General features: G+C 28.8%; 6 protein-coding genes across 8 annotated transcripts in view; 5 read left to right on the top strand and 1 right to left on the bottom strand.

Annotated features, from left to right (window-relative positions):
- Positions 1–614: 614 nt before the first annotated feature.
- LOC101510186 (uncharacterized) lies at positions 615–4150 on the top strand. Its single transcript, XM_004507938.4, has 2 exons — positions 615–1110; positions 3463–4150. The coding sequence occupies exons 1-2, from the start codon at positions 860–862 to the stop codon at positions 3953–3955; spliced, it is 744 nt and encodes a 247-aa protein (XP_004507995.1). The 5' UTR covers positions 615–859; the 3' UTR covers positions 3956–4150.
- A 6278-nt stretch (positions 4151–10428) lies between these two features.
- Positions 10429–11485, top strand: LOC101508077 (uncharacterized). Its single transcript, XM_004508187.4, has one exon. The coding sequence runs from the start codon at positions 10463–10465 to the stop codon at positions 11387–11389; it is 927 nt and encodes a 308-aa protein (XP_004508244.1). The 5' UTR covers positions 10429–10462; the 3' UTR covers positions 11390–11485.
- A 2148-nt stretch (positions 11486–13633) lies between these two features.
- On the top strand, positions 13634–16202 carry LOC101509224 (uncharacterized). Of its 3 annotated transcripts, none has more exons than XR_012161310.1 (5): positions 13634–13892; positions 14552–14704; positions 15051–15216; positions 15353–15493; positions 15748–16202. XR_012161310.1 is itself a non-coding variant. In XM_012717989.2 (5 exons), exons 1-4 carry the CDS (start codon positions 13758–13760, stop codon positions 15453–15455), a joined length of 567 nt encoding a protein of 188 aa, XP_012573443.1. In that variant the 5' UTR covers positions 13638–13757; the 3' UTR covers positions 15456–15493; positions 15739–16202. The 3 variants fall into 3 exon arrangements, 2 of the variants coding, with proteins under 2 accessions (XP_012573443.1, XP_004507992.1); XM_012717989.2 differs by having other exon boundaries at positions 13638–13892; positions 15041–15216; positions 15739–16202; XM_004507935.4 differs by having other exon boundaries at positions 13639–13892; positions 15041–15216.
- Positions 16203–17894: 1692 nt separating this feature from the next.
- LOC101509549 (uncharacterized) lies at positions 17895–18721 on the top strand. The gene has a single exon (XM_004507936.4). The coding sequence runs from the start codon at positions 17930–17932 to the stop codon at positions 18572–18574; it is 645 nt and encodes a 214-aa protein (XP_004507993.1). The 5' UTR covers positions 17895–17929; the 3' UTR covers positions 18575–18721.
- An 803-nt stretch (positions 18722–19524) lies between these two features.
- Positions 19525–23373, bottom strand: LOC101509869 (DNA repair protein rhp7-like). The gene is made up of 6 exons (XM_004507937.4): positions 21974–23373; positions 21157–21590; positions 20755–20916; positions 20262–20337; positions 19979–20134; positions 19525–19888 (listed from the first exon to the last, which is right to left on the bottom strand). Exons 1-6 carry the CDS (start codon positions 22991–22993, stop codon positions 19751–19753), a joined length of 1986 nt encoding a protein of 661 aa, XP_004507994.1. The 5' UTR covers positions 22994–23373; the 3' UTR covers positions 19525–19750.
- A 2872-nt stretch (positions 23374–26245) lies between these two features.
- LOC101507752 (O-fucosyltransferase 35) overlaps positions 26246–26615 on the top strand; it is a 4993-nt gene continuing 4623 nt past the window's right edge. The window contains exon 1 of the mRNA XM_012717891.3: positions 26246–26609. Coding sequence (XP_012573345.1) covers positions 26402–26609 — 208 coding nt within the window. The 5' untranslated portion in view covers positions 26246–26401. The remainder of the gene's footprint in view (positions 26610–26615) is intronic.

Genomic DNA, 26615 nt, shown 5'->3' with positions numbered 1-26615 from the left:
CTTAACAACTCATATAATCTTCATTGGAAGGAAATATGTTTTTAGAACTAAGACACCATCCTTAAGTTATTTATATTTAAAAAAGTGAAGGAGATGAAGGAATAAACAAGAAACGGTAGGTGAGGAGATAAATGAATGGTGTGGGATCGATCCACTTGATACCACATTTTAAACCCAATCAAACGGTCCACCCTCCACAGTCAACAACCAATTACCGGCAATCGCTAGAAACATCTAATTTCAAAAGCAAACAAAAAAAGTATTGTTTTTTTCTCCCAAACAAACCGATAATCTTCTTTTTTCAATCAATTTTATTTTTATTTAATTAATATTTTTATAATTTAGTAAATAAAATTATAAGAATAAAATGCATAAAAGTATTAAATTTAATTTATATATAATTAATAAATAAAAAATTTATACCATTATTCAATCATAGTCATTAAATTATTAATGTAATTAATTTTTTGAAAATTATTTTTAAAATCATACTAATTAATAATTATGATTTTCTGACCTTATTAAACACTATCGTACTAATTTTTTACAACTACCTATAATTATGATTTTTCGACCTTATAATAAAAAATTATTATTATTCAATTCATCGAGGATAAGATGTTCTGCCACCCACCTCATTTTTATTCTTTCTTTATTTCGTACGACATTTTTCTTATAAGATTAATTGAACACCTTTTGATGAAAAAATAATCACTATTTCTATTACTATATGATCGGATATTGTGGAAAATTTCTGATACCCATGTGCTACTAACCAGATATTTATATATTAACTCCTTCCATTTCATTTCTGTTCATTCAGATAACATAACAATTCCTCTTCCTCTTTGCTGAAACGATGCCGTTGCCTCTTGAAACCAATGGAAGGTCAAGCTTCAACGAATATGTCTCGATCTGCGATCAAGATTTTCCGGAGGATGATTCCGATTCTGATTCTTGCCGCTCATCTTCCTCTTCTCTAGGGAACAACAGTGATTCGTCGGAAGATGATTCCTCCGACCGGGAAGACTCCGGTGAAGTTGAGGTGCAAAGCTCTTTCAAAAGCCCTTTGGATACAATCAATGATTTGGAGGAGGATTTACCGGTCAAGTAAGTGTTTTTCTACTTAGCTTAGAACTTTCCGTCTAGGTAGGGTTTGATTAACAAAAATAGTGAATAGCAGATAAGTTACTGATAAAGGATAATCCGTAAGTTAATTGATTTAATTTAATTTAGAGTAATAGTTAAAATTAACTGTTGAATCTGTTGAAAAATATAAGTTTAAAATTTTTTAATTAAGATAATGAAGATAAAAATTAAAGGAAAAAATTAAATGCTATAAGTTTATTTGAAGTAGTTTATAAAAAATGTTATAAACTTTAAAAAAACTATATGATCGCGAGAAAAAAAAGTTATATCCCTGATACTAGTATTAGTTTTGGGTATGTTACTTGGTTCCTATTTGAATTATTATTGATTTTAGCATCAATTATAACTATGAAATAGAGAAGCACAAAATTTTATTGAATTTACCTGATTTAATGATTTATTAATTTACCGTCTTACCCTTGAGATGCTCAGGTTTTTAACGGTTGTTTATAGCAATCGGTGATTTGTCGAATCAAGTCTCACATGTTGTTGTAGTGGTAACAGGAAATGTTAGTGTGAGTGACCATTACCGGAAGGGAAGGAGCATCCAAGTTGTGGGGTTACTTTTGACTATTTATCATATCATATAAACATAAATTCCATTTAGTGATTACTTTAAAATATCTAGACTATATTTATTACTATGTCTTGGAATATAAATCCCTTTTGGGTAAGTGGTTTTGAGAATATATCTTGTTCCGGACAATTACTATATGAGGAGTGTAATTATTCAAACAAAAACAAAAAACTTTATGAGTAGTGTAATTGAGCATAATAGATATCCACCATCCCAAAGAAAGAGGGGTGAGATTGTGAAATAGAGCATCTTTCAATAATGTTCGAAAATTAGAGAAAAATTATATTTTAGTGTCTCATGATCTATTAGCAGGGTGAACTTGTTGCTCCTTTTAAAATACTAAAATGATGCATTTGCAGATTAGATAATGAAATTTTACAACATTATTGGTATTAATTATGAATTTGCTTCTAAGTAGGGATGACAAATTTCAGATGGCTTGCAAGTGGATCGATTTGCATGCGTTTTATTAGATTAGATCAAAACATATGGATGTCAAATCGACCATAGTAAAGTAGGGATGGATAGGAAAGGATGGATATCTAACTTGCCCATTTTTTATTTTTTATGAAATGGAATATAAGAAAAAATATTTTAAAAAGTGAATATATTTAGTTCAAAATATCAGATAAATACATCAACTTTTAAAAATCATTTATATTTATATTTATTCATGAGAGAGTATTTAATTTGATTTAGAAAATAAACTCATTAATTAACTAAATTTCTTGAATAGTAACAGTCAAAATTCCCTTTATCCAAAATAATTAATCTTACATTTACATTTATTTTGAAATTATTATTTTTTCTTTTAAATATCACTAACTGTGAGAGGAAGAATACAATTATTCGAAGGCAATGCGTCTAGGATACTTTTTTTTATTAAATACATACATTTCATTCTTTACCTTTTGTGTTTCTCTGGACTAAATGCATGTAGACTCTTTTTGTTTCCAAATACATTTCATTATTTATTCCTACGGATATATCCGATAAATACAAGAAATTTAAGAATAGAATAGGTCGACGTGATGATATATTGGTTGCCAGATAGATTTGTCATTTGTGTTAGGTTCAATCAATGAAATACAGAAATAAATTAATTTTTTAAAGGGTCTGGTGAAGAATTTTTTTCTCCCTTGCTTATCCTGCTTATTGTACAATCTGTTATGCAATGACAAAATTATTTCAAATGAATTAATTTTAGTTAAAAATGAGTTAAATATATAGTAATTTATCTTTGAGTATCTCTTTGGAGCAAAGTTCAAAATGTGTTGTTGAATGATCTGTCGAAGATGAGATCATAATACAGTGAAGAAGATGAAGGAATAAAGAAGAAAGAAAGACAAATAATAAAGAAAGACGACACCACAAGGAGAAGTTGAACAAATAATAAAGAAATAAGAAAAAGTAGAAGAAATGATGAATAAATTAATATTAGAAGATGGTCTCCTGCTAATATTAGTCAAAATTTAGTTAGGAACTAAAATATTTTTTTTTAAAAAAAAAGGTAAATGTACGGGACAAAATTGCTCAATTGAAATTAGGGATCCAAAATCGCACAATTGAAAATTTAGGGAGTCAAAAGTGTAATTAAACCAAATAAGAAGTACAAGACTAATTACCAAAATTGTGAATACTAGATATCTCTTTCTTTCAACTATAATGATTGTGGATAATATGAAAGTTTTGATTCAGGAGTAGTTTTATCAACTCATTAGTTTTGTGTGATTCAGGAAAGGCATATCCAAGTTTTATATTGGCAAATCAAAATCATTCACAAGCTTAGCAGATGCAGCAGGTGCAAGTTCCATGCAAGAGATAGTAAAAGCAGAGGACCCTTATGCTAAAAAACGCAAGAATTTACTAGCCCGTAACATACTGATCGGGAGGAGCCACAGTTACGCTGATAATGTTGGTGCAATATTATCGAAGCGATCTTCAAACATAGGTAGACGAACATCTTGTCTCAATCTGAGGTGCAGCACTGAGAGTACAGACGAGGAGAAGAGTTCCATTTCACGATCGATATCTCCTCCTTGTCCGCTTCCTCCTCTTCACCCACAGCATGTTAATCGATCAACTGCACATGCTTCGATTCCTCGTCCTCCTGCACAAAATCCTCCTTTGCGCTCGTACTCTTGGTCTGATCTGCACTCTGTAGCTGAAGGACATGATATATCTGGTTTGGTCATTTGTAGTGGAAACAAAGAAAATAAAGTACACTGAGATTTTGATAGAAATTGAACTTTTTAGTTGATAGCATGCGAGTTTATGAGTTTGTTTGTAATGGATTGAAGGATGTTATCTATGTGAACTGAGTAGAGTCATTGTATATTATTACATATCAACTTTTGGTAATTATATTTGTATCTTGAAAGCCTACTTATTAGCAACGACAATTTAATTTCAACTTTTCTTTAATTGGTTTGATTGTTATTCTATGATATCACAACATTAATAACCTGAACGAAATTGATCTTCAAGATAATAGCAAAATACTTTGTATTACATTTTCTGTAAAGGTTTCTCTGTATTACAAAATCATTAATTTCACTATTGACACCACACCGTTGATGTATAAGTATAATTCTGATGCTAACAGATGTGTTAAAAAACACTTGTTAAAAAATAAAAAAGGAAAGAAAAAAAAATTATTTTTTAAAAAATTTCAAATAATTGAATATACATATATCAATATATTTTTTTAAATGTTTAAAAAGTGCCTCGAGAGTTTTTGTTAGCATTTTCCCAAGTATAAATTAGAATCACACAAGATGTTTAGAGGACTCATGTATGTATTTAATGGCCTAAGGTTGAGAGGACTCGTATATGTGTTCTTAGTCCAATGTAATTATCAGATACTGACAGACTTACAATTGAAATATTGAGTGATCAAAATTTTAAAAATTTAATCGATAAATAAAAAATTATATTTTATATAAAAATTTAAATCGTAAATTTATAAAATATATTGACAGTCAAATCTCTAATACTTATTCAAAATGATGTAAATAATATTAATTAAAATTACAACTGAAAAAAAGTGCCTTGGGGATTGAAATGGTGATTATTTTTTAGATTTTGTTGTTGTAAATGAGTTAATTATTATTGAAGAGATGAAATAATGGTTTAGTTTAAGTATTAGGAGATCTATTTTAAATTACGTGAAATGATACTCAAATCAATAAATGATGGTTTATCGGTTACATTCAATTTAGACTCAAACTCAAAGAAATATCAAACTAATTTAACAAATTTTGGAATGATATGATCCTTTAGTTTTATATCTCTACATAAAATTCACAATTTAGATAGTTGAAAAGTTGGAAAATTTAGTTTATATTGTAATTATACTAGAGTTATTTTTGTAATTTTTCGTACAAATTATTCTATCAGATTCTTTTATATATGAAATAGTTGAGTTGTAATTTTATCCAAAAAATTGATGTATTTAGTTTATATAGATAACATTGATAAATTTTTATTCATCAAATTATAACTTAAATATCTAGAATAAATAGACAAAGAATATTAATATTTTTTTAAAAAAATCTTGCAAACTTTGAGATAGTCTTGGCCATCTTATATCCCTTTCATCATTATCAAATAATAATATTAGAGTCTATAATTTGACAAAACTAATTTTTAGTATTGAAAGTCTTTCTTAACAATAATGGTATGATTTCGTGTCTCATTGATATAAATCCAACCAGGATGCAAATTTATTTCCTATACATTACTTCTTTTAAATAATCTCCTATTTATTTGTAGAAACCAACTCTATATTATTTAATTTTTCTACCTAAAACTACTCCACTAATTATTATAAAAAGATATTTTAGTCTAGTAAACTTATTTTCTTCTTTGAAATTAGTACAGCCAATCATTATGCAATATGCATAACATAAAAGACACAATATTGTTTTGGTACAAATAAGAAAAAAAACAAAAACAAGTTACTCTCAAGAAATTAATTCTGAAGGCGTGAACATCCAAGAGATCGAGGAGAGTGGTATAATTGATTCATCACTTTGGAAGAAAAAATAATTAAATGACTTTGGAACAATCACTACGTAATTAATAAACTTTATGTAGGTTCCATAATTTTAGAAATGAATTCTATTGATTTAACGAATCCATATGAATTTTACTTAATTATTAAAAAGAGAATATTGAAAAATATAGTGTTTGGAATATAATTTTTATAAAGGAATATAATTTTTTAGGGCAATTAAAATTATTTTTTATAAATTATTTTTGTTAGAAATTTAAAAATGGTATTTATGAGGTATTTTATCAAAAATTTAATTTAATTTTTTTTAATATTATTTAAGAACAAAAAATTTAAAATTCCTCTCTTTACCTTTTAATACACGATTGAATCACAAAAGATACATATTTTTATATTTACAATTGTTCATTTTTTTTTGCAAATTGATCCTTTTTTCTTCAAATTTTGCAAATTGATTTATAAAATTTGCAAAATAGTCCTTCAATTTTTTTCAAAGTTTTTAATTTCAATCTAAATTTAACTTTTACTTCCCCCAAAACTTAGAAAATTTATAAAAAAAATATAACTTTAAATAAACAATTGCTCAATTCAAACAACAAAGTTTATTAATGAAGGGAATACAATTGGAGCATTTCAATTGTTTAGAAGTTTTAATTCCTCAATTAAAATAAACTCTAAGAATCTATCTAAATATTTTATAAAATATATCATGTCAATATAAAATTATTTTACATTAATTTACACCGACAATCAATTACATATATACTAACACGTTTTAATTAATTGTTAGTGTAAAATAACTTTACGCTAGTAGATACTATATCTTTAATCTCTTATATGAATTAAGAGAAAATAGTTGACAGAATTCTTACAAAACTTTCTTACAAAGCTTTTTTTGGGATCTTAATATACTTAAATAACATATTTCAAAAGCATCAACGTTATCAAATTTACAATAAATTTTAAGAACCTGTTAATGTCATCAATGGTGTAGTTTTGTTGCACTAAAAGTATATTAAAGTACTGCCCAAAAAAATATATTAAAGTTAAGCTACTTTTAGGTATAATTATAATGAGAATTGAGTCATATATATTTGCATTAATTGTAATTTACTCTTGCAATAATATATGCACAATCTCAATGGTGAAAAAAGCTTTGTTCTATAGGTAATATTTTGTTTGTAAAAATATTTAGGTCGGAAAAATACTAACAAAATTTTACTTGTTTTATGATCGAAATTTAGATCGACAGAATTTTATTCTTTTAAAAATAAAAAAATTAAAACAAATTTTTTATTTATAAAAAGACCTTAATATATAGATAATAGAATTGAAAGACATATGATACACAAATAATTTATAAATTTAATAAAATATTTGATGGATATTAATTTGTATTTAGTGCAAGCATATACAAATGATTGTTTTGATCAATTTTAACTTAAAACCCGTAAAAGATTCATTCAATCCAACACGGCATTGACTCTCACGAACCTAGCTAAACAAACAAATATGTGCATGTTTTGTTTTACTTAATGTTTAACAACGAAAAGAGAAAAAAATACCGATTGTTTAGAGATAAATTTGACTGAAGTATTTGAAAGTCTCATTCAATTACAAAAGACTTTGACTATCATATCGACCTAATAAATCAAACAAACAAGTACACGAATGTCATCTCTTGTAAAATAATGAATTCATTTAATTAAAAAAAAAGTTAGTATTCACTTGAAGTGTATGGAATCGTGAAGATTGTCATAGAGAGATTAGAGATTGTGTTGTCATAGGTTAGTCCAAGAAGGGTCAACTCAAAGATCAATTAGAATTTGCAATCTCGATAGACAATTTAATATTATTTTAATTAATAATAATTTTATTTTTATTACTTTATTATTATTATTATTATTATTATTATTATTATTATTATTATTATTATTATTATTATTATTATTATTATAGTCATATTTCGTATTTATACTATAGCTAATATTTTAACTATACAACAATTCAAAATTATAATGCAAAATGGAAAATGAAAAATCTCTTGTTTTGGTCACAATAAAATTCATTGAATGACTTTTTGTTGTTGATAAAAACAGTTATTGAAGTTTAATTCTTGAAAATCATGTTTTCAAATATTAGCCCCCCACCCATAGTAAGGCAACAACACTTCACTATGATATTTTATTTCAAGTTTAAATATATTTTTAGTACTTGTAAATATTTTTTTGTTATGATTTTAGTTTTTGTAATTTTTTTATTTGATTTATATTATTACAAATTCTAACAAGTTTTTAAAAAGTTCTTTATGAATTTTATTTATTAAAAAGATGACGACATGATTAATTTTGGATGAAGTGACACATTGTGACTTGTAATTATTGTTGACTATGCAAGAAAATTTAAGAAGAAAATTTCAACGACTGTTATGAAAAAGTGAAAAGAATAAGAGAGACTAAGACCATAATAGGAGGTCATAGCCAAAGTACAAGAAGACGAACATGTCCATAATAGATGTCGTGTAAAAAAATGAGAGATTAAATTTTTTAGGATTTAGATCAGGTATGAGAATTTGTGATTTAATTGAAGATAAAGAAATTAGGCTTGAAGATTAAGGTTGTTGAGTTTTTATTAAAAATTGTGGGGTTGAAGATGAAAATTATTGAGTTTATATTATTTAATTGATTTATTAATTAATTAGTTTTAAATTTTTAATTAAATAATTAAATGAGTTAGTAAAATAAATTTTAATTTTAATTTTAAATATTAAATATTAAATATTGTCTAGTCAATAATAACTACACGGTATGTGCCACTTTATCCAAAATTAGTCATGTTACCATTTTTTTACTAAAAAAAATTCATAAAAGACTTTTTAAATACTTGTTAGAATTTGCAAGGGTATAAATAAAAAAAATAAAGAAATTATAGAGACTAAAATTAAAATAAATTATATTTGAAAGGACATAAAATATATTTAAACCTTTATTTCGTGATAAGTAGTATGATATACTTTATTTTAAGTTTATATACTTTTATTTAATGCATTTTTTAAAGGGCAATTAAGTTTTTAATATCTAAATATTTTCCGTTTTCATTTTTAATTAGTCTATGTTTTTAAGTCATTTCATGTGTATTATATATTCAAATTTTTAAATGATTTATCACAATCATATTTATGCCATTATAAACATTTCACTTGCAAAAATCTAAATTAACAATGGATGAGTTTAATATGAATTTTTTAGCTTTTGATACTTAGAAATTGATATTCAATTCAAATTTTTGTTAAAAAATTCTAAATTTTTGAGTGAAAGATTTTTATAACTTTCAAAGCATACCTATTAAAAATCATTCAAAAATTTGTAGGATACACATAATTGAATTAAAGTTAAAATCAAAGATAAAAAAGAGAACAATAAATTTTTTAAGGACTAAGAAGTTAACAAAAAATTAATTGGGACCTAAAACAAAATGTTCAAATTTTATAGAGATTAAATATTTATTTAACCTTTTTTTTAATGGTGTAACCCTGCTAATAAAAAATTAAATATTAAAAAATAGTGCATATAAATCTTAAAATTTGTAATACATTAAATGTTTTAATTAATTGTGTATAATTTAATTTTTTAATATAAATAAAAATTGATATATTTAATTATAAAAAAATTTCTATCAAAATCCTTTAAACAAACGAAAAAGACTCTATGGAAATCTGGCCAAAATTAGATGCTTTTACAGTTACATATACGAGTGTATTGCATTGTTCACGCTGCTAGTGACTTGTTGAATCTGCCAATGCAGGATTGTGTGAAAGGGGCACAACTAATCCCTCAAACTATCATATCATTACTATGGCTTTTTTTAAGTCTATATTTCTCACATCAGTTTAAAATTAACAAGTTTATTTTCCATAGGTTTTGACCTATAACTATAAAAAAAATAACACACATAATTCTACAAGTTTATTTAATTAAATAAATATAGTTTTTATATCAATTTTCAACGAATGTATATAATTGCTCATTTTTGTTTACTAAAACAAAAAAAATGTCCATTTTGAACTACAATGATTACACTGGTCTAGATTACTGGATTTAAGAAATATTTTTAAGTTAGATCCAACGAGTACAATATATATGTATGGTGCAATTGTTGAGAAAGTATCCAAACACTTCAAATATGTAACAATCTTCACGGTTTTCTACCTTGATATTATATATATATATATATTTAATCTCAAAATATAAATATAAAATCAAAAAAATTGATGTATCACAGTTTTCTTAGATCAAATTTTACATTTTACTTATATTTTAAGATAGATAGAGTAGTATGTGATATTTGCACTCAATCACAACAACTAAACCTGAGAATAATCAGATTTTCTTAATCTGTTTTTTTGTAACGGTATACTTCACATTCTTCTCATTTCTATTCTATAATATATATCAAACCTATAAGGGTGTTTTGTAAAAAAAAAAAAGAAACCGATAACTGATTTTTTTCCGTAATGATTACACTTCAAAGTTTCATAACATAAACCCACTCATAATCACAAACACTCACAAAACACGTCTCTCCATGCATATGAACATGTCTCATGTGACCAATAGTCGTGACTCATACATATACCCTTTCATTTCCTTCTACTATTTATACATCAAAACTTTCCCAATTTGAAACATATCACTGTTTTTTTTTTCTTTTATTTTTCTTCCATGGATTCTTCTTCTCCCTTTTTCACTTCCCAAGAGGATTTTCTTCTGTTCCACAAAATGGACAGAGACCTCTACAGAATCCTTGTCATCAACCTTTCACGTGACCCATCAGAATCCATTCATATGCTTTCTATGTGGCTTTGGTTAGAAAAAGTTGGTTTTCGCAACATTATAAAAAAAATCATGTCTTTACCTATTATCTTGATCAATGAAGTTGCTGATGAATCTCTAATATGTCTCACTTGTGTTAACAATTTAATAGCAGTGTCATCATCATTTTCTGAAGCCAATGACATTCCTCTTCTTCAAAGCCTAATGGACAAGGAAATCTCGTTGAAGTTCTTTGACGAAAATCGCGTCGAAGCAAAAGAAGGGATGTCGAGAATAGGACAAGAAATTTGTTTAAGAGCGTTTAGCGACATCATGCAACAAGCCATGATGAGGAACGCGGCGGAGAGAATGGTGGAGAACAATAATTTCTGGTTTGGTTCCATTGCAGCGCCAAGTCAGAGACTGGGCGCTGCAGTAGGAAACAATATTGGTGTTGGTGCAGGGGTGCAAGTGCAACAACAGGGGCGTGTAGTAGTAGTAGTACCAGCGGATGATAGGACATTGTTTGTGACATTTTCAAAAGGGTATCGTGTGGAAGAATGGGAAGTGAGAGAGTTTTTTACAATGGCTTATGGCGATTGTATTGAGGCTTTGTTTATGCAGGAAGTGGCAGGAAATGAACAAGCACTTTTTGCGAGGATTGTTTTTCATAAGGTGAATACTATTGATATGATTTTGAGAGGGGCTAGTAAAGTCAAGTTTTCAATTAATGGGAAACATGTTTGGGCTAGAAAGTTTGTTCCCAAAAGAGGAAATGCAAGTACTGGTGAGACTAGTACTTCTGCTTCTGCTTTTGGATCTGGATTTGGGATGTAGACAAATTATTATAGGTGGCTAATTTAATGAGGAGACTTGGTTTGAATTATCATTCTGGATCATGTATAGTTGATTTGAATGAATAAAATTGCATGTGTGGTTTTTATCAAATTTATATCAGAATGTATCCAAGGCTATTAAACCAACCACATCGTTTTATGTTTCTCTATAAAACAATTTTTTTTTTTATTTAATAAGAAGTTCTGAATTTTTTTTATTTAATAAGTTCTGGTTTTTTTTTTTATTTAATAAAAAGTTCTTGATAAATATTAAATCAATTGATTTTGCTATCAATTGAAAAAGAAATCTTATATAATATTATTCGTTGAAAATATTAGTAATTACATTTGTTGGGTTGACGCTTGTCTATATAAAGTTATTTAAATATTTGGTGTTATTATCATTTGGTATGTGAAGATTTTGGATTGCAAGTGCAACTCGTGTTCTAACTTCTAACCCTCCAAAGTGTTACATTCGTTTTTTGTTGAGTTGGGTTCTTGTGACAAATTAAACAGCAAAAATTATTAAGTATAAACATTGGAAAGGAAAATTGAGATTGGTGTCACAGTAAGAAGGATAAGGGTATCATTTTACATTCTTATCGAAAATTCTAAAAATTCTAGTTACGAAAAGTTATATCACCAACGAATAGGACATTGATTGGTCAGTAAAGTTTTCGATTGTGAGAATTTCATTGGTAGAAAATAGTACCATGATAGTACTAATTAGTTACTACCAAGGATTAGGCCGGTTTAAAATAAAATGTGTTGTTCCTCCATATTATGTCACAACAGAAAATATATTAATTGACAAAAAAATGTGGAATTAAAAATCAACAATTTTTTTTAGGGATTAAAAAGAAAGCATCGTTGATACAAAATTATTTAATATTGACTTTCAATTAGATTTTATTACTTTATCATATCACTATCATTGTTGCATGGTTGTTAATGTGACGTGAAAATTACAATGATAGTTTGTCACTAAATTTGGCCTATTATCAAAATTTAGGTCTAAACCTAAACCGGTATTAAAGCAGGATTATTGATCAATTGTTTATGAAAATCAAAACCACAACATTATAGTAGGATTTTACGAAAAACATAAACCGGTATCTGGTATCCAACTCCAACTATCATTTAGTGTTAAGTTTGGACAAATATTATGTAGTGTTGCATCTAACCTCTACAGCTCGGTGACATGATATGAGCCAAAAAGTGAATTCCATGCCCAATACCATTCTCATTGAATTTAGCGACACATAGTATAACGATGGAAATTCCTCCTTTATAGGTTTATTGCCAATCCATTTATGATTCTAGAAATCAATATCATCTTCTTTGAAACGGGTTTGCAAGGAGAGGACCATATCTAACTGACAAAAGGTCAAACCATAGAGCATTTTTAGATTGACTCCATATAGTTTATTTTTGAAAATTTTCACCTTCAAGTTAGAGACATGCTCCAAACTTCTGAAAATAGATTTGATGCTCCCCAAATTCTCTCACGACCCTTCCCCAATAAGAATGGTGTCGTCTACATATTGTAATAAATGATAATGAAATGTATTATTGACTATATAATATGTTGCTGAGAAGAATATATGGGATTTGCTACACTAACTAGTTATTGTGTGGGTGTAAATTAGTAAATTTTACACTTACTTAATTAGTTGGTGCAAGTTAAAAAAGTCATACTTAGACATAGCTTGTCGATTTACCCAACTAAAAAGTTGAGCAAATATTAGTAAACCCTTATATATATATATATCAACTTTTTTATTAAATATTAAAAAAAGTGTTTTGATGTAAAAGAAATTTATAAATTATGTATATAATGACTAAATAATTTCTTTTAAAATTAGAGTATGTATATATACTTCTACTCTTAAAAAAGATATTTTTAGATAAATTATTATATTAATCTTTAAAAATGTAAAATATTATCATTTTATATTTAATTCAACAAAAGCTTTAAATTAATCGTTAAAAAGTCTACGTGGATGAACTATAAACTATTTTAATGGTTAAATGATTAATTTAAATTTTTGAAGAAATCAAAAGACTAAAGAGTCAATTTCAATGACTAAAATAGTATTTTAATTTATATAATGACTAATTTCTTATAGTCCTTCAAAATTTTCCTACACCAATTTATTCAATATCATTTTCTTTTCCAAAACACGTTGGCCCTTTTGTTTTTTAATTTCTAGTATTTTTTCATTAAAAAAAGAAAATTATCAAACTGAGCCTTACAAATTAGAGGAAGAAAACGCCAACGGGTTGAAGGAGTATTGGGACTCAATTCCTCGTTAGCTACAATACTATTTCTTAGTTCTCCCTCGTCTCTGCAAGTTTATTTTTGTATTATGGATTCCTCTACTAACGGGGTTGAGGAACCATCTCCTTGGGATGAATTATACAACATCAATTTTATGCCTTCTGAGTTATTCCTCAAGTTCCGTAAAGAAATTCAGGGTATTCGTGTTGCTCTCAATATGGAGGTTCTTTTTCTTCTTTTCCATTTCCTCATACCTTCGATTTACTCTTCTTTCTTGCATGTTACTTACTTAAATGTCATTTTTCAACCATATTCAGAGACAAATTCTTAATTGTTCCTTCAACTTGTAGTTATTACCTTGTTTTATTGGTTTGGATTTAGGGTTTCTGTTTTATCACTACAAAGGATGTTACTGTGTAAAGCTGCAAAACCCCTAATTAAAAGAGTGCCCCAGTTCCTGTTTAAATCTCTTCTTTTTTTTTTTTTAATGTGGTATTAGAGTCATTTTACTGTTTTGTAGCTTGAATCCACTAAGCTAATATTTAAATAATGCTTTATCAGTTCATCATGCTTGGTACAGAAAATAGACTACTCTTTGTTTCGAATTGCATTACGACCTTGTTGTTGGATTTTGTCTTTTTATCATGTCTATGTGGTTATTTCATATGTTCCTTGCATACAAGAAGTTTCAAAGAGAACTCTCAATTAATAGGTTTACTGCTGTGTGAAGTTTAACCATTAACTTAGCTGGATCTCTTCAGTTAATAGGCTAATGTTGTGGCGTTTTTTACAGTTTCTCCTAGTCCATTGTTTTCAATATGATGGCTGTCTAGTGGCTACTACTTATTCAGGAGATCAATCTTTTTTTTTTTTTGGGTACAGGTCTATAATGCCCCAATCAATGAATGTCAAGCAAAGCTTATATTTAAGCCTCTGACACCTGAATGGAGATGGAAGGTCATTTATGAGCCTATTCATCATGATGTTCGCATTCTCTCAAAAAAGATCCCACTTACTAGATTTTTGAATCTTCAGGTTTGATGATGTCTAATTCTTTTGTTTTTTCAGTCATGACATGGCTATCATGTTTATATTAATCACTGCAGAAATGCTTAAAAATAGTTCTACCTTTGGTCCTGTATATAAGAGAAACTTAGCTTAACAAAAGTTGATGTGGCTGATTCAAAATTTGGACCAAATACATCAATTTTGATTGATCCAACTTTCTCTTATATATAGGACCAGAAGTAATAATAAATATGGCTTCTACGGTGTGCTTGTATGTATTAATTCCTCTGTGTTATGGTTTATGTGCTGATAAGAGGATCTCCAACTTTTTGTAAGCTATTCACACTGACGTAATCAGCACAGGTTGGTGTAGGGCACAGTTTTAAAATGCATGCTACTGGTTGGAAATGGAAGCTCACCACATGTTTGGGTGGAGATGGTGTATCCCGAATCCGAAATAAGACATCGGTTGGTTTGTTCCCTGGCTTTGATTTACGGTTTGGATGGAGAGCAGACTATGTTCTTCCTGAGCTTACTGGGCAAGTTAAAATAAATGATTTTTGGATGAGCTATTATTATACATGAATGATTTTTTGATGCGTCTAAAGTATATGCTATATTTGTTCTGTCATGCAATTATTCAAGGAATGATTGACTATTTTAAACTTTAAACAGGGGTCTAGGTACCGGTGAGCCAATGTTCAATATGCAGTCGGGACGGCTACAAGCATCACTTGATAGAGTTGAGGCCATCTTAACCCACAGTGATGCTGATTGATCTGGGCAAAGAATGCAATAAAAGAGAATGTAAACAAGGTATAACCTTCAATCCCCTATAAATGATAAGAGAGATACATATTACTATCTAGATTGTAGATATAAACTTTTTTTCAAGTTTACGGTGCCAATAATGTTGTTTCTCTATATTTTTGGCAGAACACTTTTATCGTTAAAAAATATTGCACTAGTAGTTGTGGTGGGTTTAGGGTACTGTAAATTATTCAGCTTCATATTGGGCTTCTTGTTGCTCGAAAATACTGGCTTTTCTAATCTGAATACAGTTTCTGCAGGATGTAAGTTAAATTTTGAAGTTTGCCACTCCCTGTTTTTGAAATGACCACAAGCCTCAAAGTGAAGTTAAGCTGATACCTGTAGGCTGTAAGGTTATTTGAATTTTGTGGATGGCCCTCCAGTTTGAAATTATGGAGCAGTTGATGGGAGAAAAATTTCTCACGGTAGTCAAAACGGCTATTTGCTTTGTGCATACATGCATTATTGCAACAGAGTCAAGTTATTTACCTTGCTTTGCCTGTTTGATGTTTTTTACATGAGACTATAATTAGTATTTTAGATCTTAATTTAAGATGTTCCTAATTTCTTAAATCCACATATTAAACAACTTGGTTCGAGAGAGAAAGGAGTGTGTGTCTGTGTCAATTGGAGCTAATAACTTCAATAATTGATTGCTTGTATTGCACACTCGAAAAGTGAAGATAGATGAATTCGTGTCGGTTTGGTTTTCCAATGATGTGCTGAAATGGATTTTGCCTGTCAAACATGATTGAGACTTACAAGATTTTAACTTTCCACCCCTCATTTTTATAAAAATACAATTTTTCTCTTTTGACTAAACAAAATTTTAAAATATTCGAAATGACAATTTTCAAAACTTTTGAAACTTACAAAATAGTTAAAACTTTCGAAATAGAAAACTCTAAATTTTTTGAACTTTTTCGGAAGTTTCAAATTTTTGAAATAATAATTACATTTTGAAAATTTGGAAAGTTTCGTATAATTTCAAATCTGGAAAATTTTGAATGTTTCCAAATCTAGAAAATTTTGAAAGTTTCCAAATCTGAAAATTTTCTTATTTCGAAAGTTTTGAATTGTTCGAAAGTTTCGAAAATTCTGAAATTTTCTCTATTTCAGAAGTTTTGAAACTTTTAAATTAATTAAAAGTTTCAAATTTTTTGATCAATTCTGGAAAAATACATTTCGAAAGTTTTAGATTTATCAAAAGTTTCAAAAATATCAAAATATTTTGAAAAATTACGTTTCGAAATTTTTGCGTTTATCAAAAGTTTTGAAAATGTCAAAAAAGTTCACTTTTTGAAAATTTTGGAAGTTTTGAAAAATAGATTGAATAATGGAGTGGTTAACTTTTTTAATGGACAAAATGGTATTTTCATTTAAAATGGGGGGTAGAAAGTTAAAGTGAGGGAGAGGGTGTATAATTTCTCAACATGATTTTAGTAGAATATAGATATTTGGTTAAAATTAGTTGTTTTCAAATTTCAATTTAGCTAAAAATGAATATATCAATCTTCTTTTAGAAAAGAAGCATTTTAATACAAATTACTTTTTTCTCTTTTTAAAGATAGACAAAATCAACAAATAAATGCCGATGTGCCGAGTAAATTAATTTTGTCGAACTCATAGTAGGGACTAAAATTGTTATGATAGATAAAATTTAGGTATGTTGGATTCTTGGGCCTCATTAGATTATGGAAAGCTTACTTAAAGTGTGCTTACAAAGTTTCTTATATATTAATCATCAATGAAGTTTTTACATAGGCAGCGAGATTTGAACTAGTGTTCTTGTAGAAATGAGTCCAAATCTTTGCTAAGTGAAACAACATTCCTTGGCAAGTATTTATTTCATTTCCTTGGCAATCTTCGGTAGAAACTCATGGTATGATAGGCTAGCGAAAGGACGTCTACAAATACTCGAGTAAATGTATTTTTCCATAGTTAATTTGATTATCAAATGTATCTCTAACAGATAGTTTCATATAAAAAATCGCTAACAGGAGGTATATACGTCTATATTTTTTTTTAATAATTTGAATGTATATTACTCGGGAAGTAACTAATAATGTGTGTTACACATTTTCGAATAAAAGTAACCGTTTACTCGTTTTGTTGCATCAATATTAATCGATGACAAATGGTGCAAAATGTTGGTACGTTATTATCACACTTTGATTACACCTACAAGTTACTGTTATAAAATGGCTCCAAATGAATTCCAATTTCCAATCATATAAAGTGGCAGAGGACAGTACAAGTTTGATGATCACATTATTCGAGGCAGTTTGAATACCTTGCGGAGGGAATATTACATTACACAATCTAAGTGGGGTCTCCCTTATACTAGCCGTTACATCAATCTTTAACGGCACCATTCAACCTCCTTAATATAAATTCAATTTCACCATCCTTTTTCCTCAACAACAACAACAACAACAAAAAATGGCTTCTTCCAAGCTTAAAAAAACATGTTCCTTCACCCTCCTCCTCCTTTGTTCTTTGAATTTCACACTTTTCATCCTCTCCGGCGCTTCATTCGCACCCACCATTCTCCTCAAAATACCACCAACTTCATTTGGCATGGCATTCCTCATGGTTTCCACCATCTCACTTCTCTCATCTTTTGTAGGTTTCTATTCCCACCTCACACACTTATGTTTTCTAACTCACATTTCGCTCACACTCGCTTCCTTGATAGGACAAGTTCTCACGATATTCGCATTGTTCACCAAAGAGAAAGCAAGCCTTTCCATGTTAAAGTCGTCGCGGGACCCAAAAGAAGCTAAACTTTTGGTGAGACTTGAATGTGGGGCTTTGGTGGTTATGTGTATGTTGCAGTTTGTTGTGTTGGTGTTGAGTTGTGTAGTGCATAGTTGTTTGGTGAAAGATTATGAGGAACTTGAAGCAGAGAAAGAGAGTTTGGCTAGGAGGAGGAGTAGAAGGATTGCTAAAGTGCAAGAGGAATCCACTGCAAATATAATTAAGATTGATGAAATTAAAGATAAAGAGTTTGATGACAAAATTACAAGCAAATATGGGCAGTGGGTGAAGACTGATTTTCAACCATCAGACTTCTCAGCATCTTAATTTCCTCATTTTCACTTCTTATTGTTGCTGTTGTTTGTTGTGGTCACTTTGGTGTGGCTATCTTTCTTCGGAATTTCTATTCATATGTGAATTGTGACCATCCCTCATCATGTTATTACTATAGAATAACAACAATTTGCCTGTCCACATTGTTTTTAAGTTTTTTTTATACTTAATTTAGTAAATAAATGGAAAAATTCATTTCCTTAAAATACATATTTATATTACCATAATCTAATTACATACTCCTAAGTCAAGGATTTATACTTTCATGAACACCGGAATCCTATAACATATCTTTTTAAGCTAAACAAAGACTTGCAAAACATTGAGATTCGATTCAACCCTAACAGAAGGAATGCCACCAAGCAATATCACTTCTAAAAGTTGAATTCGATTCAATGCCGGATTCGATTCAAATCAAATACACAAATATTAAACAAAAAAGAAGTTGAAGATGATAAGGGCACATGTCCTCCCACAAGAACAATTGAAGTTGATGTAATTGGAGTTTGAGTGGGCTTGTGGAAATAAAAGAGAATAAAAGAGAATGCTAGGAGATCAAGAAAGGTCAAAAGATCGATGAACTAGTAAAAATACATAAAATATTTGAGATTGAGTTTAATTAATATTATATTTGAAAATAGAAGAGACGTGTAACTACTTGAAAGTGCATTAATCGGTAAACATAATTTTTTCTCACCAAATAATTTTTAATGGAGACTATTTCTTCGTTAATAGACCATGTCTTAGACCTAGTTCATGATTTCAGGCAATTTAAGAGGTGTTTGTCTACTTGATTCATTGGTTTGGTTAATTTTATTTCCTTTCGTAAAAAAAAAAAAATAGATCGATAACTAATTAATAACCCATTCCATGATCTTTAAAACCTACCACGAAAAATTTAAAGTCAAATTATTTAAGTAAGTCAAGATCCAAAACATCTTAAATGAGTAAAACAAACATCAAAATCATAAAATCACAAATTTTCAAATCTTGCGCTGGTATTCTCATAAACTTGTAAAAATGAAAAACCAGTTATGCCAAATTAACACTTCATGTCTCTTCAATTAACACTTAACACCATATTAAAAAAAAAAAAAGTTGACTGTACTTCTACTAGATCAACAAGTTATGCCAAATCTCACCATCTACACTTCATTTGGGTTTCAAAGTCTACTGTGAGACTGATGAATAACGCAAAACACCTTGACGAGGATTAGGCCCTTCCATATGCTGCAATAAAGGACTCAACCTCAATCCAATAATCTGAACCTTTGAGTTTGAGTGCCCTTTAAGAAAAACATCTGTTATCTGCAAAAGTATTTAACATTCAAAATATTTTCCAATAAATAAGACTCTATGAATCATGTTGATATATTTTTAAATGACAGGTTTACTTACCTGTGAGCATCCAAAAAGTTTAAGTAACCTCAGCGACAAGCAATTATCGACAATAAAACCGAGCTCATTGTCAGTCAAATTTCGACACCATGATAGATCTAAGGTATGCAAATTCTTGGCCAAGTCTTCAAGTGATAAGGTTGTCTGTAGGCCAACCTGGACAAATTTACACTCAAAAAATTAATCAATAAAACTTTAATTTTGCAGAAATAACATGTTACAATTTTCTAAGTGCTAATGTGTTTAACTTTAACGTGACAGACATTTGGCAAGAAACCATTACCTTCTTAATGCTATTAAGTGAAAGTTCTTCCAAGGATTTTCCACTTATCTCCAAAAATGCAGCAACCGCTTCATCGCTGTAGCAAAGAAAAAGTTTAAGATATTAAGCAATTGGAATCTAGGACAGGTCAAGCATATTAAGCAGACATATACTTGGTAATAAGATATATAGAATGGTGTTATCTAATCCTTGAAAACAAAATGATATTATAAATGTGATTACTTGTAGTTCAAGAAAGGAAGATATCAATGAGACACACATGAAGAATAGAGAGAAAATATAAATCGGGAGGTAAAAATGGAAGAGAGACAGTGGGCAAATAATTCTCTTTAAACTAAATGTTCGAGAAATTTTGTACCACAAAAGTAACTTTTTCTATTGTATATGCTATCTCCGAAACAAAATTACTCATCCTAATAAAAAGCTAGTAATTACTAGAAAAAGCAATGCATCAAAAAGTACAAGTAGAAAACTCCATCAAACAAGAAACCACCTGAATGGATTGCGGCGGAGCTTCAATGTACGCAATGCCTGAGAAAAATTTGCAAGATATTCTAGGGATAAATCCGTCAATTTGTTTAAGTTCATAAGATTAAGAGCATGCAACCCAGGACAATGTTCAGCAATGACTTTCATCGATGCATCCGTCAAATTTCTGCACATTGAGAAATATAAACCAATAGACTAAATTGAAAAGAAATTTTTAACAATATATGAAAGAATAAGGAAAATACATCTCATGTATGAATCATATTTATATTCCATGCAGTCGGCAATCCACACATTCACTATATATGTGGTAGTTGGATTCAATCCAACGATCACCAACATGATAATTGCGTGAATGTATGGATTGCTGACAACAGACAATCCAAATTCCTCGAATAGTACTTACACACAGTCCATTAAAACAAGCTCCTTAATATTGTGACCACATGCAATGATGTAGTCCTTTATAAATTCATCACTAACTGTAGAAACACCAGCCAGTGACAACACTTCTAATTGTTTGAGTCGCTTCAATGCCGACAAAATTTTAGTAGCATCAATGAGTATGCAATCATCAAGATACAACTCTTTCAAAAGTGATCCTAATGAATCAGCCAAAATATTAAGACTTGGAAATGTGAGAAGGGAACATTGGCTTAGATTTAAGGATCTAAGTGCTGTTGCAGAAGAAACTAGTGATTGCAAGCCCTTATCAGTAAGACGGCATGCACCGCTGAGTGATAGACTAATCAATCTAGCCAAGCTGTTTGGTGACCTTGCCAAAGTAACAAGCAATGTATCATCAGTTATAATTCTTCCACATTGGTCAAGTTGTATCACCTATTCCACAAATAAATGTATAACCTGAATTAAGATCATGTGGTAGAAGCATAAAAGGAAAAACTCAAATAGATATCTGATTGGTTAACAAGAATAATAATAAACATGGTCAAATGTTGAGCTAGAAATTTCATTTCAAAAGCTGTATATGGAATAATAATAATTCATGAGCTAAATATTTTTCAAGAAACACATATCATGAACAACATTCGAGTTACAGATCTGCCGAACAATATAAAAATGTCACAATTTGATAAATCCTGACCAATAAAAATATATCCCCACAAAATTCCTATAGCAAAATAAAAAAGTTGAATTGTAGCAAAATTACAAGAAACAGCAACTGATATACATGAAACAACTACGAAATTAAATGAACATACCTCCAATATGGAAGGGTCCAACCTTCCAAAATATTTAGTAAACTCTTCTTCTGTCATCCAGGAGCAATCTTTAATCCGAACTTCAGTTGGAAACTCTCTAAGAAATAGTTCAAGAAAGTGACCTTTCATTTTTCTGTAGTCACACACCAATTTGCAAAGCTTTTGTTGAAGCTCATCCGAAACACCATCAAGTGAAACGATTGCATCAGCATGTTTAGCAAGAATGTTAAGTGAAAGTTCTTGCAATGAAGGAACACTAGACCTTTCCAAAACCAATTCTTCTCCATAATTCCTTTTGGGAAACCATGTAGGTAATTCATCAAAACAATCATCTAATTTGCATTTGAGGACTCGTTTTTGAATAACTTCCATTGCTTCAGAGAAAGGAGTTGGAGAACCACAATTTTCATATTTCGTTCGAGGGACATAAGTTATCGTTGCCCCGAATGGAATATTATATCGTGGTACATATCTCTTTGCAGAGTCTCTGTACATACGGTTGTGCCAAAGTCTCCTCCATTCTTCGTATTCGTATTGGTTTATTTGGATCTTGTACTTGTTCCTCGGAGTCTCATCATCGGTGCTATAATCATCATCATCATCATCATCATCATCATCATCAGTATCATCATTGGTATCATCACTTTCACTGTCAATGTTATAAGCATTGGTATCAAGAGCCAAAGGTATTTGATTTTCTGTTATTTCCTTCTTCTGTTTTTCATCACCGCCGTCGTCACTGTCAGTGTCACTGATAATAATGATATTGTTATCATCGGTGATTGGTTTTTTTCCTTTAGGATCAAAATTTGGGTGATAAGACTTATCATCGAAGTTGTAGAGTCTAGTGCGCTTAGATGAAGATGAAGAAGCATGGGATTGGAGAGGTAAGAGAGGCATGTAATGAGCACCAGTATCATGTTCTTGTATTCCTCTCTTGAGAAAGGGTTCATGAGGAAATGGTGTTGGATTGGGAGTGATGGGTTTTGTGTTTTGGTTACTTTGATTGTTTTCGACCATTCTGTTGCGTTGTGTTTTACTTTCCTGCGTAAATGAGTTTGTTTGATGCAGAAACAAAAATAGAATAAATACATTATATAAATATAAATGCTTCCCAACTTGAGATGAGGAGTGGAGTAATCCCTATTCGTCACGGATTTGGAATGAAACAAAAGGACACAAAATACTGCCAAATACAAATCACATTCTCTTCTCTCCAGGACACCGATCATCGTCGATTTTTATTGTATAATTCAAAAACTATTGAGCTCGAATCTAAACCATCCGATCTTAATCGCACGGTTGCAAATTTAACTGCAGCAAATCAAGGTGCGAAAGAGAGTGTGTGGGAGAGAGAGAAAGAAAGAGGGAGAGTTGTTTCTCTTGGGCATAACTGCATAACAGAAATTCATCACCTCATGTTCTGCTCTTTTTTTTGGCAGCACCATTATATTTTATTACTACTTTAGGTTGGTTTATATTTTGATGTAAAAAGGGAAGACTGTGTCCAACTATAGAATTATAATTCGTTATTAAGTTACTTCTTGTGGGATAAGTCTATTATATCACCTCCCTTGAACATTCTATCATATTCTTATATTTTATAAACTTAATTGTAATTTTGATCCTCCTATTTTAGCTGGATTACGAAAATGGTCTCTTTATTTTATTTCTTTCTAATTTTAGTCCCCGAACAAAATTTTAGTCCAAAATTTGATAAAGTATTATTTTTTTGCGCTTATTTAAGTAGCATCATGCTTCAAAATCTCGTTGTGCAACAATTATATCTGAAATATATGATCATAGATGATATTGTGCGGCTTAAAAAAATGACATTTCATTGAATTTTTTACTAAAATTCTGTTTGAGGGACCAAAATGAGGGGACTAAAAATATGACATATATCAATGAGAAAAAAATGACATTATATCAATGGTTAACGTATAAAAATTTAATAATAGGTAGTAGTTAAATTGTTAACGAGGTATGCTAGAGTATGTTTGTTTTAGTTTATCCTTCGTTATTGAATAATTTATCTATATATATATATATATAAAACTTGTTGTATTAATTTTATTATATTTTATTAGTATAAATTCTAAGAAAATTATATTTGTTAAAAAAAATTTAAAAAGTGTCTAAAAAATGCGGAATAGAAAAGAGACTAAATAAAATCCCAACAATTTTTAAACCGAGGGATCAAAAGTTCATATTTAAAAAAATAAGTGGACATTAAATAAAATTCAATAAAAATAAATAAAAAATTAAAATTACAGTTAAACTTTATAAATAAAACTAAAAGATTAAATGTTACTACACAACATTCAGAAGAAACTAACGCTACTTTAAATTTGTGATTTCTATTTTATACTTGATTTAATTTCTATATTACCCTCCTATCTATATTTGGTTAATTTTAGTTTTATCTTTATGTTATCAAATTTCTTTTGTATATCAATATTTTTTTTTAAATTACCACCCCTATGACCACATATCATCATAATCATCAAATTTAAGACATTTCATGTTTTTTTTTTAATCCTTTTTATTTTATAAAAGAGGTCTTAAATTTTAATTTAAAAATGTAATATTTATCAAAAAATCAATAATTGACACGTCACCTTACAATAACATTTATGTCAACATAATTATGTCTACACCTACATCAATCATCCTTATTAAAATATATTATTTTTGTCATTTATTTACTGTTTTACCACTACTATAATTATGTATTGTTTGATTTATAAAAAATTGACAAAGGAAACAAGGTAAAAGAAAGAAATTAAAAAGATATAAATATAGTATAAAATAAAAAGAAAATGCGAGAGAAAAAACAGAAGCATATTTATTTAATGACAAATATATTTTTACATATAAATAAATATATAAAAGTTAGTATATCTGATAGAGACATTTGATGACATATTTTTGAAGATGAAATAAGATAAAATCTATTGACAATTTTCCAAAATGCTTTTCAGCATCAATTTAAGTCACTTAAGTTCGATATTGTCTTATGAGTAATACCAAATTAAGAATTTGTTTCTCTTTATTGATATATTTTAGGAAACTGTTGATAACTTTTTTTATTGACATTCCATTACTTACTTTTATTTTTTTGTTAATACTCATTTTTTAATACATCATATTATTGATTCACAATGTTATCAAATATTTATGTGTTTTAATGTTATGTTTAGCTTTAACAAAGTAGTTACCTAGAAAAAACAAATTAGTACTTCTGATAAAAAAACAAAGTACTATTGACTTTATTTTATTTTTTTTACAAAAATTCAAAGTGAATTAGTACTTCAATTCAAACTTAAAAATATTTTTGATTTATTAAATAATTTTTTTAAAAATTAATAATTAACATATACAATTAATTTATATTTAGATACAATTGTTCTTGCTGTTTCTTAACTTAATTTTAAACAATAGTTCAGTTTTTTTTTCTTTCAATTTAATAATTTATTTAATTTTATTATAAAAATTAAAAAATATAAAGAATAAAAATATGAATTTATTTGAAGATTTAGGTTATAAATTTGATAAAATTTGTGTTATATTAAATATGATAATAAACTTTATGAGTTTTCTTTAAAAATTTTGATGAATTTTTATATAAAAAATAATATTATTAACATTAAAAAAATAAAAAATCAAATTATTTATTTAAAATTAAATAAAAAACCAATTAAAAAAAATAAAAAATATTATCTAAAATTAAGTTAAAAACTACACAACTAATTATTCTTTTATATTTAATAAGACATTTGTTAAAGGTTAATGGGAGTAAATATACACTGTTTCCACCAATTTGTTCCCCCTGTTTTCAATACTAATTTACTAATATCTATAGTCAATAAAAAAATGCCAAGCAGATTTGCTAACTATATCAATGCACAGCCTAACAAATAATAATCATGATCTGGATTATTTATTTGTGGAAGTAAATCTTCCCATTTTTGTCCAATGGATAGTATCATAATAAATCGGAGATTTTACAAAATTATGGTATTTTGCTCTTATTCCGACAATGCCACCGCGCACATAGGCTAAAGTAGATTCAAAAAATTTACTACGTAAGTGTAAAAAAGAAGAATCTAATAGGTACAAGTATTTTTGGTTCCGTAAGAATTAGTCAATTAGTACTACTACTACTACTACCCTTTGAAGAGCAATCATCGTTACCATAAAATTTGAGACTTTTTGATTTTACTGTCCAATTAAAAGAAAGAAGAAGAAGACAGTAAGAACTAAGAAGAGTGCATAATAATATACATGGAATTTCGGAGCAGCAATTAAAGGATACCTATATATATCGATAAAAAGAAAAAATAGAAAATTAGTAGAGTACATCATTTAGAAAGAAAATGATTAGAATACAAATACAGTAAAAAATATAATTCTGTAATAACACTAATGTCTACATTCTCCGAATCAAATCACCACCACAACACCACTTCTTCCGATGGCGTTTCACAGCGAGTCAACAGTCCACGTTTCTCTGGTCCCATGACTCGCCGTGCTCACTCTTTCAAACGCAACAACACTCACAACGCCGCCGCCAATAACGCTGTTGGTGGCGGCGGCGGTGCTCTCAGTACTCATAGTGAGGTTGAGCTTCAAATCAACT

The sequence above is a fragment of the Cicer arietinum genome, chromosome 7 (genome assembly GCF_000331145.2).
Source record: "Cicer arietinum cultivar CDC Frontier isolate Library 1 chromosome 7, Cicar.CDCFrontier_v2.0, whole genome shotgun sequence".
Taxonomy (NCBI): domain Eukaryota; kingdom Viridiplantae; phylum Streptophyta; class Magnoliopsida; order Fabales; family Fabaceae; genus Cicer; species Cicer arietinum.
This window is presented reverse-complemented; position numbering and strand designations above follow the sequence as displayed.